This window comes from Amblyomma mixtum, chromosome 3 (assembly GCF_055824585.1).
Source record: "Amblyomma mixtum isolate Tamu chromosome 3, ASM5582458v1, whole genome shotgun sequence".
NCBI lineage: Eukaryota > Metazoa > Arthropoda > Arachnida > Ixodida > Ixodidae > Amblyomma > Amblyomma mixtum.
In genome coordinates this window covers 155,768,672-155,790,446 of record NC_143014.1, presented here as the reverse complement: position 1 = coordinate 155,790,446, position 21,775 = coordinate 155,768,672, and the positions used below count along the sequence as shown (strand labels likewise).

The 21,775-nt window shown below is 45.6% G+C and overlaps 2 protein-coding genes and 1 pseudogene across 2 annotated transcripts in view; 1 reads left to right on the top strand and 2 right to left on the bottom strand.

Moving 5' to 3' along the window:
* The window catches only part of LOC149352445 (soluble guanylate cyclase 88E-like), a 204,853-nt gene that overhangs the window by 85,548 nt on the left and 97,530 nt on the right, over positions 1–21,775 (top strand). The gene's annotated exons all lie outside the window — the stretch shown is intronic.
* LOC149352451 (uncharacterized) lies at positions 11,755–12,714 on the bottom strand. The gene has a single exon (XM_089585116.1). The coding sequence runs from the start codon at positions 12,712–12,714 to the stop codon at positions 11,755–11,757; it is 960 nt and encodes a 319-aa protein (XP_089441242.1).
* On the bottom strand, positions 19,525–20,491 carry LOC149352450 (uncharacterized; annotated as a pseudogene).

The window sequence follows — 21,775 nt, the reverse complement described above, 5'->3', positions numbered from 1 at the left end:
GTTATTGTTTAGTTTAATTTATGGGTGTTTAATCTCCCAAAGCTACTCAGGCTATGAGGGACATCGTCGTGAAGGGCTCCGGAATTTCGACCACCCGGGGTTCCTTAACGTGCACTGACATCGCACTGTACACGGGCGTCTAGAAGTTCGCCTCCATCGAAATTCGACCGCAGCGGCAGGGATTGAACCAGTGTTTTCGGGTCAGCAACCGAGCGCCATAGCCACTGAGCCACCTGGGCGACCTGGTCAGTTATAGTTGGTCCTCGGTTATGGTTCAATCGGCCAAGGGTTGGCCGGGCAAGTTTTGGAAATTTGAGAACTGCAGATAATGTTTACTACATTCGAATGATTGCGAACGCACGAATTTGAGCTACGTAGAAGAAGAGATGACCGGGCAGTGCCACCGGATGGAGCAGATGGGAAGTTGATGGCGGCAACTCTCTGCAATGCCTAGCGCGAGAGTGTGTGCTATTTAACACAAGGCGTGTTCGTCGTAGTCACGTCCTCAGGAACCAAGGTTTCTGTGATGAAGTCATTGAAGTGATGGATGTTCTCATTAAAATGAAGGTAAATACATTTTGATGTCATACTAACCGGCACGGTTGGGGTGTTTCTGTACTTGCTGCAACAGGCAATAAAGGATAAGAAATGTGGCGATAGCTTAGTGGTCTCGCGCAGCGTCCTGTGAAGCGGGCCAGTTCGCGCTGCCGTGGGCTATACTCCCAGTCGTGGGCTTGGTTTCTTTTTCTGTGTTTTTTTCTATCTAAGCACATTTTGACCTTGGGTAGGCGGAACGTGAAATTCTGACAACGGACAGATCACGTGGTGTCGAGCAGGGTTGGTGCATCGATTAGGGTTATCGCTCTAAATATGTTGCATAAAACTTGGGCTACGCACGACGCATTAGGCGCTACCTTTCTCTGCTGAAAAGTGTGCTTGTCAAACGTAATAAAAGTGGTATTCAAGCCATATTTTAATAGAGCCATAAAACTGTCTACCGAGATGCCTGTTGGTTTTCTAAAGCCTGCTGCTTCATTGGCTTTAGTGCAGCTATGCACAGTTTTAAAAAGTGGCTGATGTGGAATAGCGTAGAATAACACTTACACATCAACAGAAATCCTAAATCCAAGTGAACCATTTGCCTGCAGAAGCGAAATGACGTCTTCAGAGTTATTTGTGACAAAAGGGCCCTCAATTTGCAACCCGTTTAAGTGCTTCTGTAGGAAGGGGCTGATTTCGTATATCCAGGTGCTTTCGTGTATCCATTACTCGCATCGAAGCCACTAGAACCGCGATCAATGTCCGTATTCTCCGACAGAGGAATCTGCACATTCGCCTAGCTGGGGTCGACCCTGACGTGCGGCCACAGGACCTAGTCATGGCACTCAACCGCCGGAACCCTAATCTACATCTGGACCCATCCTTCTGTAAGGTCTGACTTTCATTTCCTCAAGGATCCGGACAGTTCGTCCACGTCCTCGAGGTGGATCCCCCTGCCTTCGTCCGTCTATGCGGGGCACGTCGCATGACCCTCGGGTGGACTTCGGTTGAGGTGCGCGAAGACCTACATGTGCCGCTCTGCGCTTATTGCGCTCAATATGCCTCGCTTTGACGGCATGCACGATGAAAAACGATCCTTCAAAGGCTTGTTGCATCCGCTTTGCGGGGTCACATGCCTTGGCGGCCTGCCCAACCCCCATCCAGGATCCCAAACGGAAGTGCGCTCCTTGCGCGGCCGCCGGTCGCCCGTCCGATCATCCTGCGGGGCATGTGTCTTGTTCACTCTTGGGTGAACGTACGGATAGGATCCGTTCCCGCTCTAATTATGGCGCTTAGCGCTCAAGTAACCCCGCGTCCTCCGCCCGACCACATCAATTTTCTCCAAGTCAATTTGGATCACACCCGGTGTGCGACTGCCCCGATGGTTAAATATATTGTGGACAATAATTCCACAATCACCACTGTCGGAGATCCATATATTACTACCCATAACGAATCTGTAGGAATTCCCTCGAGTTTTCACAAAATCCTGTCTCCTGAAAACCCTCGGTGTGTCATTTTGTTACATAATCCTACCTTTGATATCTTTCCAACTTTAATTTCTCCTGAAGTTGTTTCCATCTTATGTTCGGCATCGGCTGATCAATTCCTTTTTATAGCAGTATATATACCGCCTCGTGCGGATATTACAGTATCTGTGGCTTTGCTTACCACTTGTATACAGACTGCACCCACTGACAAAATTATCATTTGCAGTGATTTTAATGCAAAAACATTTTATGGGGCGGCAATATCACTGATGCCAGAGGAACTCATGTCGAAGCTTATGCGGCTTCTAATGCCCTGATTCTTCTGAACAATCCGGACTATTTACCAACCTACGAAACTCCGTACACTACAAGTTGGATTGACATCAGCTTCGCTTCTCCTAATTTGCTTGCAAAGGGCTACTCTTGGGAAGTCATTCCTGATTCATCACTTTCCGAGCACAGATTTATTGCATACTCTTTTCTTTCCCAACTGCTGTCGCCGTTCAAGCGGCTCACCAGAGCCAGCTCTAGTCGTTTAATTTCTGAGTTAACTTCTCTGCCTTGGTTAAAATCTTTTTACAATCATCAGTTTCATTCGGCGCATGCTCTTGATCATGTCCTCTCTAAATTTAACGCCACCTTCATGACACTACATAAGAAGAACTGGCGTTTGGTTAAACCAAAGTTACCCGAGGGTTCCATTTGATGGACGGCTGATTTGAGCCTGGAGAGGTCCCGTGTGGGCGCTCTTCGTCGCCGTTTCCAACGCATTTCAGACCCACAGCTGAGAATTCTTCACCGTTCAATTTATTATAAACCTCTTGCAAAGTATCGCTCTAACATCAGAACCACACATGACAGTTTTATAAAAGAGATGTGCTCCACAGCTACGCGTAAATATCTCTTTGGTAAGCCATACAAACATGCTTTTGCAAGCTCAGGTGCCCTTCCATTATCCCTCCTCTACAGTACGCTGATGGCACATATACTGAAACGCTTCCTGACGCCATACAGTTGTTCCTTCGTACTCATGTCGCTACAGATGATTCTTCCCAAGATCTCCCTTTTCATACTCACGTTCGGGACATTACTGCGCAGCCTTACAATAACTAAGTTCAAGGTTTACCGTTCACTGCTGCAGAGATCGAAGCTGTCATCAATTCATTAGATTTGTCGTCTTTTCCTGGGCCTGATCTTATCTCTCCCTGTTGTCGCATTGTTTAACGCTCACCCCTTGTTTTTCGTCTCCCTGTTTAATTCTGCCTTGCACTTCGGTTACTTTCCTCAGACCTGGAGAATTGGCAGAATTACTTTTATTCCCAAATCGAATAGACCAAAGCAACTTCCGAATTCTTACCGACCGATCTGTATTAATTCATCTTTCGGTAAAGAGTTCGAGCGTTACTATATGGTCGGCTGTATTACTTCCTGAGCCAAAATAAACTACTTCATAGAAATGAGTATGGTTTCACGCATGGCCGCAGTTTTGTTCAGGCTCTCTATCATTTGCGGAAGTTCTTGATAAACAACAAAAAATTCCTGTGGTTCTAATTTCTCTGCACTTCAGAGGAGCATTTGATAGCGTTTGGCACCCTCGGGTTTTACATTTTTTACGAAAACATCGTTGTCCTCGAAATCTATATTCCCTTCTGGCGTCTTTCCTTCATAACCGCCATTTGACCTATAAATCTCCTTCGCGTACTCTTTCTGTGACTTCTTCCCTCGGCAGTCCGCAGGGTTCACCACTTTCGCCATTGCTTTGGAACATTTTGCTATATGATCTCCTAAACCTTCCTGTACCCTCACTTATTCACATTCAAGCATATGCAGATGACACCATTATACTCATCCCTGGCATAACTAGCCGCGAACTGTCAACGCTGGGCTCGAATGTTTAACTTTAATCCAAAACTATAGTGTTCCACATCTCGCGTTCAGTTAAACTCAGAAAAGTGTTCTTATGTTTTGTTTTTTAATGGAGTCCCGGCATTACACAAGCGTAGGCCGACTATTTGACTAGACGCTTGTAGCCTTTCATTCTGCTGTTTTTTATGCTATTCACAACCCTCCCTCTACGCCTGTTAATTTTTACACTGATTCTCTGTCTCTGCTTTCTGCCCTGTCTTCAGTTACTTCTTACAGCCCGACTATTATTGCCATTAATAAAGATCTCTATCGTTTGTCTTCTCTCGCCCTATTTCTTTTATTTCATATCTGGGGTGATTCCGGAATTTTCGGCAACGAGTTAGCCGACCAAGCTGCTGGTAGTGCCGGGCAGTTTGGAAGTTTACATATTTCTACACTTTCCCGTCGTTGCGTGCGTTCCCGTTTACATCGTTCTTCACTACTTTTATGGAGCATTTTTTGGCGCGAGAATAATTTTGGCACTGAATTATTCAATTGGATCCTTGGTACACTTGATATTCCCCCCATTCGTCTACCCAGGAATCCTCTTATAACTTTACTTACGGGGCATGGTAAATTTCCGTTGTATTTTAAAAAATTTGGCCTCTCTGTCTTCAACTTGTTCCTATGGAATGTTATGCGAAAACCTCCGTCATTACCTTCGGGATTCTTCCGTTACTGCTTCTTTAGTTTCTCGCTTAAAATCTCTTTGCTCATCGGACATCACACCATCCGTTTACCTCTACCTTCTCCGAGACCCTGCTGATGTGCTCTTCTCCTTCAAATGGTTCACGTCATAAGTAGTACAATTCCAAATTATTCACGCTGATTTCTCTTTCCTTTAATTTCTCTTCTCCAAGCTCTACACAGAGAACAGCCCTGTGCTCCTGTATTGGGCATAGGCGCTTTCGCAGTGTTGACTGCGCTTGACTGCGACTGTGACTGCGTCCTTGACTGTGTGACGGTGATTGTATCCTTGACTGTGTGACTGTGACTGTGTTCTTGACTGTGTGACTGTGACTTGGTTTTGTCTTGTTTTGTTTTGATTATGTTTTTATTTTTCTGATTTTCTTTGTGGCCGGCACTCGGTGCTTTGTTTAGACTGTTACTGTGACCATGACATTCTAGTGACTTCGGTTTTCTCTTTTTTATTATTATTATTTATTCCGCGGACTGCACGTTGTGCTTTGGCTGTCTGCCTGCGACTAACTTTTACTGTGCTGAGCCTTTTGCTTTCTCTCCTTTTGAGCTTTTTTTTACTGCTCTGTTTTTCGCTTAAATTTTTTTTCTTCTTTGGAACATTTTGTTCTTTTTAATTTATCTTGAATTTGCGTTAAGCCTGGCAAAGCTTTGCTGGTCCAGGCATCCTCTCTCTTTCTTTTATGTTTTTTTAATCTTTTCTGAGAGGACCAGTAAAAGGGTAAAAGGCCCTTATATTGGGGTGAGACTTTGATAATGAGCTTCAAAAGTTGGCTGTGCAGTTGTAACAAAACCCATGATGTAGTGCTCTAGAATAGTGGGCGTTGTGATGACCGAATGCCTCGAATGCATGGCAGCGAAGTGCCGCATTTACGATGACGGAGGCGCCGCAGCGCAGAGGGCGCTGCCGGCAATACATACGCCAGCCCGCCGGCCGGCCGCGTAAGCGCGCAGCGTGGCGGAGCGGCTAACGCGAGGTCTGCGTTGTTGTTTGCGGGCGCGTTGTATGGAGTTATCTGCGGCAGATTGTAACTAGCACATCGGTTAATCTTGAGCACTGTTGTTTAAGGTCGTCTACCTTTTCTTTTTCCATTCCGGCCCATCGACACGCCGCGTGAAAGCAACGTCACTGGTAGCAGCTCGAGATTGTGCATGCTGGATCCTAGGTCCCAGTACACTCAGAAATTTGACTCGGATGGTCTTCTGAACCGTTCTGGGCACTTATAAAAACTAGTTAGTACTCTGCAGGATTCATTCTCAGTTTTTTTTTTGAGCTCCAGAAAATTGAGCGCGTCTACACTTCAGATTTCGCCACTTTTCTGGAAACTTTAGAGCTTCCAAGGTGGGGGTGTGAGGAACATAAAAAAGGGCTCACGCTTCAAGTAATCAAATTTGATGTACTTTTACGGCTTAGCTTTATAGCGAATACAATGAACCGTGAGAAGAGTTCCCAACTGGAAAAAAAATAATCAGTTGAAGCTAAGGAGAAGTAAGTAATAGTGTGATGTATGTGCTTGCAGTAGAGCGCGGTGTGTCAGCTGTTACAGGGCCCCATAAAATTGTACATTGCCCTTTTTGTGCGAAGTCATTTTCTCCTTTTAAACATAGCGTCTAACCGGGCGACATTGAAGTTACCGCCCCGTGTATATTGCTTAGCTCTTTTTGCATACCGTTTATTCGATTGCTGCCTAATTTATTAGCTTGCTTTAATTAAGCATACATTTTAGAAGTAATATTGGACCAGAAATTAAAGTGAACACCGCCCATATACGGCACATTTTTTTAACTTTTTTACATAAGACTCAGATTGTAGTCTGATTAGTTCTACATATATTGGTTGTTACACGTATATACGTATGCTGTGCCACACTGTGGAAAAATAAAAGACGCGTTAGTGTTCGCGATTGAATTCGGCCCTGTACTACTTAAAGCGTGCAGTGCTTTTCTATTACACCCACTGCGGTTGTTCGACCATAGCATGGTTAGTGCGCTCGGCTGCTGAAATAGAGCTTCCAGGCTCCAACCCTGCGGCGACGGCCGCGTTTCGATGGAGACGGAACGCAAAAGGCGCCCGTGTGCTCTGCCGTATGTCAGTGCACGTTGTCGTAATTATTCCGGAGCCCTCAAATATGGCACCTCTTCGTTTCTTCTCTCCCTCCCTGCTTTAATCATCACTTCTCTTACGGCGCGGTTGAGGTGTCCATCGAGATGTGAACCAGATACCCGCCAATTCCTTTCCTCAAAAGCCAAAAAACCGTAATTTGTATTACGGGCGTGTCAGCGTAATATTTTTGAGCATATCTCTGCTTGCTCTCGATGTGAGCTGAGAAGTGTGATAGTTGGAAAGAGGCGTTAGTGCTTTTTTTTTGCCCTATATATATATATCTACAATATATGGTTTAATTTCATGCGGCAGAAATTTAAGCCTCGGTGCCTTGTAAATGTCTTGTTTCGTTATTTGTATGTTATCCCATCAATTTCCTGTTGTTTTTTTTTATTTGTACTGCTCGGGATCCTTCGAGCTGTTATATATCCTCGATTTCTGTGTTCACTAAGCAAAAATACATTCGTTAGCCACTCATTCATTCACTTTTTGTTGCTGGTATTTATCTCAGTGGGTGGTTTAAATGATTGTTTTAATGAGCAAATATGCCTTAATTGCTCAACACACTGCCGTGTCTTTTGTTTTCTTTGTGTACTGAATACAAAAAACTAGGATGATGTATTACAGATCCCTGAGAATTCATGGTAAAAGTTCAGTCATGCCTTCAACAGCATAAGCTGCAAGAAAGTGTGTTCGTAACGAACCCTTAATGAGTAGCACAATATTCACACATATATGGTTTTCCTCCGTAAATCCAAAACTGCAACTAAATTTCTGCACCTCGGCAGAAACCTTTATTTCCCAACGGGAAGAAAGAACTGCAAAATACCAAGCTTTGTTGAAGACCATGCCTCCAAACATCTCATCTGGGCGCGTTCTGGTTGCACGCGTGAAGCAGAAACTTTGAACTAGTACTGAATAGCGACAGAAACGCCGCGCGCTGCTCCCCTATGCCTGCACGGCACCTGCAGAAAGTCATACAAAAATTACAGGGATCTATTCAAACACAGCGAATAAGTAGCCCCTCTAATAAATGTACTAGCAATCACATCCCGCGCAAACTATATAGCTGCAACCACATAGCAACTACATAGCTGCAAACAGAACCGCTCAGCTCCGTACCCGCGCTACGCGCCGGGCGGCCAACGGAGCGCCCTACCTCGGGAGCCCGTGGCGGTCATCGCAAAAGCGGCCCGCTCCCCGCCGCCGGTTGTCACACTGGTCAGTGTTTATACACAAGGGTATAAAATGTACGAGGATCATAAAGCATATACGCAGCGTGCATCAGAGCTCAAAACTAGTTTAATACTAGCTTTATTTTTATACTAATGTACCTGTTGTTAAAACTGAGTATTCACTGAGTGTTGCAATTTTGTACGAAATTAGCAAACAACGCTTGACACATGTGGAACTATAACTTCGCGCTTCCAACAAAATTAGATTTATGTTTTTTTATCTTTCCGGATGCAATAGAATAGCGACGAGAGAATGATTTTTTTAGTCAGAAAAATACAAATGCACCTAGGCTATTGATTCTAGTTCCAGTTATGTAAATGGCATTAATTAACTTCTATAAAAAATTTTGCTTCCTTGCGTCACATAGTTCCTGAGAAAAAGGAACACAAAACCTCCAACAGCGTTGTTTTGAGAAAAAGTCCAGTAAAGTCGAGAACCGTATTATTCGTCAAAACGTCCCTTGACAGAAGATCGAGCTATAGGACGACTCCCAGTGGGTGAAAAATGTACTCCGGACAAGGTCAGATGCCAAACCTAAACCAAAACCTGAGTTTCTGATCAAAAGCCTCAGGGCATTGATTTTTGTATGTATCCGAAACGGAGAGAACGAGCGTAGGTGCACCAAGTTTTCCGGTCGACGTGAGGAAGAAAAAGGGCAAAAAATTATTTTTTGAAATCGCATTTTCCAAGTACAATACATTTTCTGAAAGATGAAAAAATTCACTATTAGATGATCACAAAATCTCATTATCGAATTTTTTGACAAAACAAAGTCTCTTCCACATTAAAGTGCAACAAAGGGGTTTTAGAACTCGATGAGTTTAAACGGGCCGAATGTGTGAAATATGCAGGTAAAGCCTGCAAAATCATTTTGCGCTTCCATTTGCAATGGTCTCGTAATCGCCAAATAAAGATGCGTCGGCGCTCAAGCTTCTCTCCAGTGCACAGCAACACGAAGAGGCCTCGATAAGGACATCACGTATGACGGCGTTGCCTTTGAGGAAACAGTTCTTTCGTGGAAGAAAATCAATCCCATCCAAGGTGAAGCTCACGAAGCATTGTTTGGCGGCATCGGATGACGCACAGCAGCATGCACGCGAAGGCAGCAGACATCTGAAATTTTAGCGACGATGACGTCACTACGACTTTCCTCGCATTCTGCAACGCAGTCAGAAGAACCCTTAACATCGTCGCGATTTCAATTTACGATTATTTGATTATTTTAAATGCCAGGGCAATAATGCTTTGCTTGCTTTACGTAGAAGCTTCATTGATTCTAATTCTTGACTGACATATAATTCTCAAAAAAACATTTCAGCTTTCCTTTAAGCCGGAGCGCGGGCCGCCACAGCGGCGACTGCCTTCACGAAGCTAGTGCGTAGGTCAGAAGGGGTGCAGCGATGTCACGGTGGCCGCTGCTCATAGCCATGCAGAGGTAGAATTGCCAGCTTTGTGACATCAAGTTATATCACGCCACAGCGCGCGAGGACTGGGTTCGCAAAGCGATGGGGCGGCCGTACGCATTTCTACGCGTAAGCAAGCGTAAGTGTCTCTGCCGACTTTTTTTTCGCTAAGGCTCTGAGAGGCACATCTGTCTTGTGGGTATTAGCGGCAAAGAACATTGACAGGCTGTCTTTCATACAATTGCTGATTGCGCGAGACAGTTGTCTTTGAAGTAGGTAGAAACTAGAAAGTGTTGAATTTGATTAACTGTCTCGCGTAATCAGAAACTGTAAGAGAGAAAACTGGTGAGGGTTCTTTGCTGGTAAAACGCACGAGTGAAGGCGCACTGCCTTTGCCGCCACTTCTCCCCGGCTTCCGGCAGCAGCGCTTCGCAAGGCACGGCGTCCTGGCGCTCCAAGTTTCCCTCCAAGTGTGAAACAGTGTGTGCACACAGCGAGCGTGGTAAAGGCGCTCGCTGTAAACGAGCCATGTGAAGGCGCGTTTATACTCAGGCGTGTACGGTGACGTCGCGTTAGCTAGAGCGGGACCCCATAAACACCAGCGGCTCTTGAGCGCCGACGTGGCTTCAGGCTTAAACATTCAAACAATTTTTCAAATGTCCCTGTTATAGAAATCATGGACCGCCGAAGACAAGCTTAAGGGGAGTAACACTAACAGTCTAGCATGTAATATAAATCTATAGGGCTGCACATCGAAGGCGACGTTTGACTTTTCTTAAATTTCTTTGTCAAATAAATGCCACGAAGGGCCCCGCGAGGAGACGAAGTTTACATTTAGTTTTCAAGTCTTCAAGTTACTTATCTGGAGAAGATGCAGACAGCTTTCAGAAAACTGTTAAAGTTACTTCACCTGCGTCAGGATGCCTTTAGTGATGAGCTCACTTGCCTACATTTCCTGAACTAAAAATCTGATAGGTCGCACTTCAGTTGTCAAAAATGGGCAGATTTAGCTGTGCGTCCGCAAAACCTTTCCGTACGCTATGAGTGCGCCTTGCGCGTGCTGCCGCCCGTCCTCGCAACTACAGCTTTAGCGCCCGAGAAGCACAACCATGGGGCCATCTAGTCACAGCAGGTAAAAGCTCCTGAACTGTGTGCCGTAAAAACTTTTTTCGTTTCATTAATGGCAGAAATGGATGCATTCGAACTCTTTCTTTTTCTAATTGTAAATCAACTGAATCTAAGAAAAATGTAAATTCCAGTGCAAAGTTGGAGAAGTACTTCTCCTGGGGTGTTCTAGGACGACATTGTGCGGCGTACATAGTTAAGCTTAACATCAAGAATTTAGTCAATTGATCCAAAAAAAGATGACTATTTCTCACATATATCACTTCGGAAGAGTGCGATTGCGCAAAATGAAAGCGAGTAGAATAATTTAGAGCCAGCTGTCGCGTTGAAAAATCCATCAGCTACGCAGTAATCGGTCCGAAGCGGGCGAGCAGGATGCCATTATGTTGTCAACACCAGCATTTCGGAGTTACCGTTAACATTGACTCAGAAACGACGCTTAGTCAAACGGTGGCCTTTTTTTTTCGGTGAAATTTCCAGCCCAAAACTTGACGGAGATGAGGCCGACGTTGTTTGACTCTGCGGATGACCTTGGTTTGTGCTGTGAAAAACCTCTGTGATAAATTTACATTACCATGTCCCATCTTGCTGGGCGTTCTGCTATATTTTCTTTGGAAATGAAATACCGATTGCTTGTGCCAGCATTGTCCACAGCTTGGCATGCCGTTCTCACTCAAAAAATGTTTGATTGAAGGCATGAGTGCATGCTAATGCCTTCACACCTTTACCCTTTTATGTATTTACTTTTGGGACCATCCCGAAACAGTGCATTGCTGGTTTATAAATTTGCTGATGCCGGGCTGCGATAAATATTGGTTTGGTTATGGGCTAAGTTGCGACCTCTTATAGCGGACGATCATTTACTTCGCCACGATTTTCAGGAAAGCGAAGAGTTTCAAGAAAGAAAAGAAACTGTTGTTGTTGTTGTTGTTGTTATCTGCCTTAAAATAAATGTGCATTAAAAAGAACTCAAAGGTAGGTAAAGTATTTAATAAACTGAGTGAGCCATAAAAGAAAAAGTGTGGCAGGTTTACAAATGCTATGCGTGCAGTACACTAGACCGAAAATTTCAAATTACACAATACAATTTTTTTCTTTTAAAAGCGGTGAAAGATGCCGTGCTTTTCCTTGATGGAAAATCAATCTGAGAGCGGCCAATATCCGCCTTGTGCGGTCAAGGCCACAGTGGCCCCATTTAATTATTGCACAGACGAGTCACACAGTGTACACAGTGGCATATTTTTTTGTTTTATTAAGAAACAAGCTTCATGATGTTCTGACCAGAAAAAAGTTTTCCGGCAGACTTGTGCCGCTTCTTTGCTCGCGCGTGCGCTTTACTCGACTTCTTTTTGAACGGCATCTTTTTGGAGGCCTCGGTGTGGTTTACGCCCAGAAACCAAGAGCTGGAAAAGGTTTGGCGAATGACTGTGAGCTTCAGGATCTGGACGTATTTGTCTACGGTTCCGAAGTTGATTTGAAGGAAGTACTTTTCGTTGAACATGACGGTGATGGGTGCCATGGAGGTGCCGTCGGAGGCGAAAAGCTTGAGCTCGGAGAATGGCAATGGTTTGCCGTTCCACGAAGCGCCAGGTCGGGGCGATTGCGGGTGCATGTAGTCGCCAGCGCATACCCCGGAGTCTTGGATGAAACTGATCCAAGCCACATGCTGCAACTCGTCGTCCAGGTTACTGAAGAGGACGATCGGAGCTGGTTGCATTAGCCTTTCTTGAGGGCTGATCTGAAGCTCCATCCTGGGCAAAAACTCGGCCTTGTTGAGGAGTGTTACGCGTTGAATCCTCACCGCAGGTCCGAGCGGTACGCTGCTCCTGCCGCCGACAGAGAATGTTTGTTTCTCGTGCTCAGCGTCCACGTCGTCGCCCTTGCCATCATCGTCCTGCGTGCACGACAGCTGCGGAGGCGCCGCTTTCTGTACTCCCTTGAGGTTGGGGTGCGCCGCGGCCGCACCTTCATTGACGACACCGACTGTCTCCGAAGCGCTGCCGTCATCTTCGTCAGTGCTGTCGCTGCTGGAATCGCTGCTGGAGTCAGTGGTGCTGCCACCGCCGTTGCTCTCCCTAGTTCTCGAGTACAGGTTGGAAAGCCTCAGTAGCTCAGCATAAACCTCACACATGGGCGTCATGTTATCATCGTCCCTAGGCCCGGTACCTGAGCCGGCAGATGTCTCAGCACAGACGTAGTCTGATGAGACCATGCTCGACTATGCACAGGAGGAACAGCGCTCACGTTGCAGCCGACGCCGAGTTGCGACCCACACTTCGAGTCTTCGATGGTGCTTCTGGCCTCCCGGACGCAGGGCGCTCGGGTTAAAAGCGCAATGCGCATGCGGCTGCCCCGGTGTCCGGGGAATGGTGTCCGTTCAGAGTCTGACGTCGTCGTTCTCTTCTGCTGGAGTTCAGATGGCTGCATTTTTTTTTTTTTTGACTAAGCGGAGGTGGCAGCAATGTGCCTTTTCGCTCTAACGCGGTTAATCCGTCCTTCCATTTTTTTCTGTTTTCGTTGAGGAGCTGCGGTTCGAATTCTGAGGTGATATCATGTAACCGCGTTCAAGAGCACCGCACTGCTTCTGAAGAAGCTACAAGGTGGGTTGAGGCTTTCTTTTGTCAAAAATTTGATTGGCTTATTTTGCGATCATCTGATATAGAATGGCTTGATCTTTAAGAAAATGTATTCCTCTTGGGGATATGTATCTCAAAAGAAATTTTTTATACTTCTTCTTCGTCACGTCTCCCGATAAAGCGGGTGCACCTCGTCGTGTTCTCTTTGTTTCCTATACTAGCGAAAATTCAACACTCTGGTGTTTTTTATCGGACACTCATGGTTTTTGGTTGCAGTATGAAATTTGCCCCTTTTCGTCGTACTTTTTTCAGCCACTACGGCCCGACCTGTACCTTGCCTGTGGTGAATAAAACGAATGGTTAAGGCAGTTTAATCTTCGAAAGCTACTTAGGCTATGAGGGATGCCAAAGTTGGACGCTCTGGAAATTTCAACCACCTGACTTTTTCACAGTGCACTGATATTGTACAGAACATGCGCCTCCAGCATTTTACCTACCTTTAAATTCGTCCGCAGCAGCCGGGATCGAACCTATCATCTTTCGGGTCAGCAGATGAGCCCCATAGCCACTTAGCCACCGCGGCCGCTCTGATGAATAAAACGGTTTTTAGCGATTTTATTGGTGTTTTTCTCAAATCACCTTTGGAGGTTTGTGCACCTTTCTATCAGTAACTATAAGACATAAGGAAACGAAATTTCACACTGCTGTTAGTTAATGACATTTACATAACTGCAACTAGAATCAGTAGCCTGGGCGCATTTTTATTTTCTGACAAAAAAAAACCATTCACATGCGGCAATTTTATTTCATTGACAAAGATAAAACATAACAAATGTTTTTATTGGTAGCGTATAATTTTAGTTGCTCCTGTGTATAGCGCTGGCTGATGATCATAAAGAAAAGTGCAGCACTATGCGAATAGTATATTTTAAGAAAAATTACAGTAGTAGGAAAATAAACACAAAAATAAAGATACTAAAGAAAATTTAAAACTCATTTCGAGCTCTAATGCATGCGGCGTCTATATTTAAGATTCCTTGTAAATTTTATAGCAATAGCTTGTATTACACGTGTTGTGGAGCCAACTTTTGAAACTCATTTTCAAGGTCTCACCACATCTTGACTCCACAGAAATGATAATACACTCGTTTCTTTGGATATATCCCGCGGCCTCGTTCCACGCGTTTTCCCTGCTTTCCCCTTCGGGTTGCATTAGTACCGCGCAAGGAATCGATTATTCGCTGTCATCTTCAGTGGGAGTAAGCTCATGGTTACATGCTTATTCCATACTTCCCGTGCTTGTTACCTACTCTCTAAAAGTTGTGTGCGGTCCTGGGGACATCGGGAACTACTGCTGGCCTATTTATATGTATATACCTTTTGTTTAGGGGCCCCTGCATTTTCTTTGCCAGCTTTTCAACAGCTTTCAGCACGATAATATCAGTAAAAGCAGCCTCCTTTAACCTCGAAATGTGCAAGTCGAAGCTTGACTTCATGAGATCTGTAGACAATTTTGTTTTAGCATATATGTTTAGCAGTTGCCCTTTTAGCACCTTTCGAGTGGGCGGAACCATAGGACAACAGTAGCTTTCTTGACCGGGAGCAGAAACGCCAACAAACATGTCCATGACAGAATGTTAGCTTAAGGTCTAATTGCAGTGTGTTAATGACAGGGTAAATGCTGCGCCTGATTTATTACGTTGTAAAGAATATCAAATATCAGCCAAGGCACCGTCATACACAGAAAATTGGCATGAGGGTTAGCACTGGTTGTTTGGGGATTCAGTGACAGCTGTTGAGGTATTTGTACTTTACGCTAAGTTGTTGGAGAGAATATGAGGGAGACCTCACATCTCTATAATTCTAGGGCCATGTTTTTAGTTTTCCACACAAAGCTGCTTTTCGTCCAGGGATGCTCGCCAGTTCGCCGTTCTTGAAGCGCGGTGCCGCCGATGATCCTCTTCTCGGGCGGCGCGTTTCACAGCAGCTCTCGCAGATGGACCGTCCAACATTCCTCAACTATCGACATATCCTTCCTCCTCCTTCCACGATAGGTAACCACTTTCATGGTAACCATGGCGCGCCGTCCTACACTCTCGTCATTACCTCCTCCTATCTCCTTAGTCTCCTTAGACATACATTAGTTTCGGAAGACCTAAAAAGAAATAAAAATAATAAGCTGCCCTCCTTCTTACTCTAGTGTAACTATCCTCCGGTTTGTTCCCATGGCAACAACGTACCAGGTGCGCCTTCTCACTCTCTCGCCATACCTTCCTCTTTTCACGGTAACCACCATTCGGACGGTTGCCGTTCTACCCATCTTGTAGTTACGCCCTTCTACGCTTTCGCCATAAGACCTTCTGCAATGGTGACCCTCCTAGTCCTTCCAGGTAACTACCCTCCCAGTGGTTCCCGTGTAAACAGTGGACAGGGTGCGCTTTATTACGTTTTACAATACCCTCCTCCTCCAAGATAACCATTTAGGGATCCCTTTGTTTTCCCTATACCCCCGTCCTTCCACGGTAACTACCCTCTGAATTGTTCCTACAGTATCCACCCACTGGTTACGTTCCTTTCCTGTAGTTGCACAAGCAAGTCGTCTACGGGTCTAAAAGAACGTATCTAAAAAGCTAGGCAGTGTTTAACCGCGGTCATCCTCAATTGTTCAGCGATAGCATTTTGGGAATGCTGGGGCCAAAGTTGGAGGCCGCCATTTTTTCTGGCACGGTCGGTTATGGCTTCGTTTGCTTAATGGAGGTTTAACGTCCAAAAGTGACTCAGATATGAGGTACGCCGCAGTTAACGGCTCCGGAAATTTCCACCACCTGTGGTTTGGTAGCTTGCACTGGCATCGCACAGTAAAGAGGGCTCTAGACTTTTGCCTCCATCGCAATTCGACCGCCACGGCCTTCATCGAACACGCATCTCTAGGGTCAGCATCCGAGTGCCATAACCACTGAGTCAACGGGCGCGGCCTGGTCAGTGATGGTAGGATCTTCTGTATGGTCCCAATCAGGTAAGGGTGAGCACGGCGTCCTGGCGCTCCCAGTTTCCCTCCAAGTGTGAAACAATGTGTGCACACAGCGAGCGTGGTAAAGGCGCTCGCTGTAAACGAGCCATGTGAAGGCGCGTTTATACTCAGGCGTGTACGGTGACGTCGCGTTAGGTAGAGCGGGACCCCATAAACACCAGCTGCTCTTGAGCGTCGACGTGGCTTCAGGCTTAAACGTTCAAAGAATTTCTCAAATGTCTCAGTTATAGGAATCATGGACCGCCGAAGACAAGCTTAAGGGGAGTAACACTAACAGTCTATCGTATAATATAAATCTGTAGGGCTGCACATCGAAGTCGATGTTTGGCTTTTCTTAAATTTCCTTGCTAAATAAATGTCACGAAGGGCCCTGCGAGGAGACGACGTTAACATATAGTTTTCAAATCTTCAAGTTACTTATCTCGAGAAGATGCAGACAGCTTTCAGAAAACTGTTAAAATTTCTTCACCCGCGCCAGGATATGCCTTTAGTGATGAGCTCAGTTGGCTACATTTCCTGAACAAAAAATCTGATAGGTCACTCCTGAGTTGTCAAAAATAGGTAGATTTAGCCGTGCATCCGCAAAATCTTTCCGTGCGCTATGAGTACGCCTTGTGCGTGCTGCCGCCCGTCCTCGCCAAGACAGCTTTAGCGCCCGAGAAGCACTACTATGGGGCCATCTAGTCACAGCACTGTGTGCCGTAAAACCTTTTTTCGTTTCATTAACGGCAGAAATGCATGCATTCGAAGTCTTTCTTTTTCTAATTCTAAATCAACTGAATCTAAGAAAAATGTAAATTCCAGTGCAAAGTTGGAGAAGTACAGGCTTTGTCAAAAGTTTGGAGCCCAGGGGGTTTGCTTCTTAAGCACACTGTCTGGTTCGTAATGCATCTCCAGCGCTCCAAATTTGCTGAAGGTAAGAAGATTTCTGGTCCTGCATCCTCCAATGGGTAGGACTACCACAAATGTTACAGGAGGCCCACTGAGACGCTTAGAAGCAAACCCCCTGGGGTCTAAACTTTTGACAAAGACTGTACTTCTCCTGGGGTCGTTCTAGGACAACATTGTGCGGCGTACATAGTTAGACTTTAGTCAATTGATCTAAGAAACGATGACTATTTCTCACATATATCCCTACGGAGGGGTGAGATTGCGCAAAATGAAAGTGAGTACAATAACTTAGAGCGAGCTGTCGATTTGAAAATTACAGCAGCTACGCAGTAATGAGTCCGAAGCGGGCGAACAGGATGCCAGTATGTTCTCAACACCAAAGTTTCGAAGTTACCGTTAACGTTGACTCAGAAACGACGCTTAGTCATACGATGGCCTTATTTTCCGGTGAATTTTCCGGCGCAAAACTTGACAGAGGTGAGGCCGACGTTTTTTGACTCTAAGGAACTTACCTCAGTTAGTGCTGTGAAAAACCTCTGTGATAAATTTGCATTAGCATGTCCCATCTTGCTTAGCGTTCTGCTATATTTTCTTGAAAAATGAAATACCGATTGCTTGTGCCAGCCTTGTCCACAGCTTGGCATGCAGTTCGCGCTCAAAAAATGTGCGATTGAAGGCATCAAGGTTTGCTAATGCCGTCACACCTTTACCCTGTTATGTAATTTGTTTTGGGACCATCCCGAAGTAGTGCATTGCTGGTATATAACTTTGCTGATCTCGGGCTTCAATAAATATTGGTTTGGCTTTGGGCTATGATGCGACCTCTTGTAGCGAACGATAATTTCCTTTGCAACGATTTTCAGGAAAGCGAAGAGTTTCAAGAAAGAAAAGCAACTGTTGTCGTAAATGTACACCTGCCTTAAAATAAATGTCCAGTAAAAAAGAACTCAAAGGTACGTAAAGTATTTAATAAACTGGGCGAGTCATAAAAGAAAGAGCTGCAGGTTTACAAATGTTATGTTTACTGAACTAAAAATCTGATAGGTCGCACTTGAGTTGTCAAAAATAGGCAGATTTAGCTGTGCGTCCGCAAAACCTTTCCGTACGCCATGGGCGCACCTTGCGCGTTCTGCCGCCCGTCCTCGCAACGGCAGTTTTAGTTGGGAGTGCCTAGCGTAGCGCCCGAGGGGCCATTATTGGGTCATCTAGTCACAGCTGGTAAAAGCTCCTGACCTGTGGACGTAGGAACTTTTTGCGTGTTTTTAATAGCTGAAATGGATGCAGTTGAAGATTTTTTTTTTCTAAATGTAAATCAACTGAATCTAACAAAAATGTAAATTCCAGAGAAAAGTTGGAGAAGTACTTCGTCGGGGGTTGTTGCTAGGACGACATTGTGCGCCGTACATAGTTAGGCTTAACATAAAGAAATTATTCCATTGATCTAACAAAAGATAAATATTTCTCACATATATTATTATGGAGGGGTGAGAATGCGCAAAATGAAAGTAAGTACAAGAATTTAGAGCGACCTATCGCGTCGACTACATGACAGCTATAGACTACATGAGATTAGAGCGAGCTATCGCGTCGGAAAATGCAGCAGCTATGCAGTAATTGGTCCGAAGCGGGCGGCCATGAGGCCCCATGCTGCCAACACCAACATTTCGGAGTTACCGGTAACGTTGACTCAGAAACGACGCTTTGTCGAACGATGGTCTTATTTTCCTGTGAATTTTCCGGCGGAAAACTTGACGGAGATGAGGCCGACGTTTTTTGACTCTAAGGAGCTGGCATCGGTTAATGCTTTCAAAAACCTCTATGATAAATTTGGATTAGCATGTGCCATCTAGCTCGGCGTTCTGCTATATTTTGTTTGGAAATGAAATACTGATTGCTTGTGCTAGCCTAGTACATAGCTGGGCATGCAGTTCTCACACAAAAAATGTGCTATTGGAGTCATGAGCGCTTGCTAATGCCTTAACACCTTTACTCTTCTACGTATTTTCTTTTGGGACTATCCCGAAGCAGTGCATTGCTGGTATATTACTTTGCTGATGTCGGGCTGCAATAAATATTTGTTTGGCGTAGGGCTGATTTGCGACCTCTTGTAGCTAACGAACATTTCCTTCGGCAAGATTTTCAGAAAAGGAAAGAGTTTCTAGAAAAAAAAAGCAACAGTTGTCGTAAACGTAAGCCTGCATTGAAATAAATGTGCAGTAAAAAAGAACTCAAAAGTACGCAAAGTATTTAATAAACTTAGTGAGTCATAAAAGAAAGAGCTGCAGTTTTACAAACGTTATGTCTGCAGTACACTAGACAGGATATTTCAATTTACTCGAAAGAATTTTTTTCTTTTGAGAGCGGTGAAAAATGCTCTGCTTTTCTTCCTTGATGAAAAATCTGTCTGAGAGGGGCCAATATCTGCTTTTGCGGTCAAGGCCACAGTCAGCTCATTTTTTTATTGCACAGACGAGTCACACAGTGTACCTAGTGGCATATATATTTTTTTATTAAGAAATAGGCTTCATGATGTTCCGATGAGGTGTAGTGGTGAGGCAGACTTGTGCCGCATTCTTGCTGGCGCGTGCGCTTTACTCGACTTCTGTTTGGACGGCTTCTTTTTGGAGGCTTGGGTGGGGTTTACGGCGACAAACCAAGTGCTGGAAAGGGCTTGGCGAATGACTGTGCGCTTCAGGATCTGGCTGTATTTGTCCACATTTCCGAAGTTCATTTGAAGGAAGTACTTTTCGTTGAACATGAAGGTGATGGGTGCCTTGGAGGTGCCGTCGGAGGCGAAAAGCTTGAGCTTGGAGAATGACAATGGTTTGCTGTTCCACGAAGTGCCTGGTCGGGGCGATTTCGGGTGTATGTAATCGCCAGCGCATGCTCCAGTGCCTTGGAAGAAGCTGATCCAAGCCAAGTTCTGCAAATCGTCGTCCAGGTTACTGAAGCGGACGATCGGAGCTGGCTGCATCAGCTTTCCTTGCGGACTGATCTTAAGCTCCATCCTGGGCAAAAACTCAGCCTTCTTGAGGAGTGTACCGAGTGGAACCCTCACCGCAGGTCCGAGCGGTACGCTGCTGCTGCCGTCGACAGAGGCACCTTCTTTCTCGTGCCCAGCATCCACGTCGTCTCCCTTGTCTTCGTCGCCCTGCGTGCACGACAGCTGCGGAGGCGCCGCTTTCTGGACTCCCTTGACGTTGGGGAGCGCCGCGGCCGCACCTCCAGTGACGACGCCGACTGTCACCGAAGAGCTGCCGTCTTCTTCGTCAGTGCTGTCGCTGCTGGAATCGCTGCTCGAGTCGCTGGTGCTGTTACCGCTGTTGCTGCAGGTAATGATGCTCTCGTCGCTCTCCCTAGTGTTCGAGTACAGGTTGCAAAGCCTCAGTAGCTCAGCATAAACATCACTCATGGGCGTCGGTATCATGGTCCCTAGGCCCGCTGCCTGTGGCGGCAGAGGTCTCAGCACAGACTCAGTCTGATGACGCCATGATCGACTATGCACAGGAGGAACAGCGCTCACGTTGCAGCCGACGCCGAGTAGCGACCCACACTTCGTGTCTTCGATGATGCTTCTGGCCTCCCGGAAGCAGGGCGCTCTTATTCAAAGCGCAGTGTGCATGCGGCTGCCCCGATGTCCGGGTAGTTGGTTGGTTGGCCTCAAGTAGAATGGCACATACCCACTACGGGGGAGTGGCCAAGACACAGGCGGTGAACTGTTAGAATGATTAGGAGCTTTAGAGGAAAAGGAGTATTAATAGGGTATAGTCTAACAGATTGGACGACGCAACGAAAGGGGTCCTGTTAGCTGGGAGATCGAAGATGGGACGACGGCTTGATGTGCAAATTTGAATGCATCATATGGAATGGTTCAATTTTGTATTGATTGAAAGAGAGACAGAAAAAAAATGAAATAAAATAAAATGAAATAATGGCGTCTGTTCCGCGACTGACGCCGTCGTTCTCTTCTGCTGCACTTCATATGGCTGCATTTTTCTTGACTGTGCGGAGGTGGCAGCAATGTACCTTTTCGCTCTTACGCGGTTAATCCATCCTTCCATTTTTTCTTGTTTTCGTCGAGGACCGGCGGTGTGAATTCTGAGGCGATTTCATGTTACCGCGTTCAAGAGCACCGCACTGCTTCTGAAGAAGCTACAAGGTGGGTTGAGGCTTTCTTTTGTCGAAAATTTGATTCGCAGATTTTGCGATCGTCTGATGAAGAATAGCTTGATTCTCAGAAAATATATTACTCTTGGGAATATGCTGCCTCAAAATTAATTTTTTGCGCTTCTTCTTTGTCACGTCTTGAGAAAAAGCGAGTGCACCTCGTCGTGTTCTCTTTGTTTCCTATACTAGAAAAAATTCAACGGTCTGGCGTTTATTATCAGACACTCAGGGTTTTGAGTTACAATATGAAATTTGCCCTTGTTCATCGTACTTTTTTCAGCCACTAGGGCCTACCTGTACCCCGTCTGTCAAGGGAAGCTTTGGGGAATAAAGTGATTGGTTAATGCGGTTTAATCTTCCAAACCGACTCCGGCGATGAGGGATGCCGTAGTTGGGGGCTCTGGAAATTTCAAGCACCTGAGTTTTTCATAGTGCACTGATATTGTACAGTACATGGGCCTCCAGCATTTCACCTACATCTAAATTCGACCGCAGCAGTCCGGATCGAACCCATCGTCTTTCGGGTCAGCAGCTGAGCACCATAGCCACTGAGCCACCGCGGCCGCTCTGATGAATAAACGGTTTTCAGCGATTTTAATGGCATTTTT

Bases quoted from the DNA above. Each gene is read 5' to 3' on its own strand.
- LOC149352451 (XM_089585116.1), bottom strand. From the start codon at position 12,714: ATGGTCTCATCAGACTACGTCTGTGCTGAGACATCTGCCGGCTCAGGT.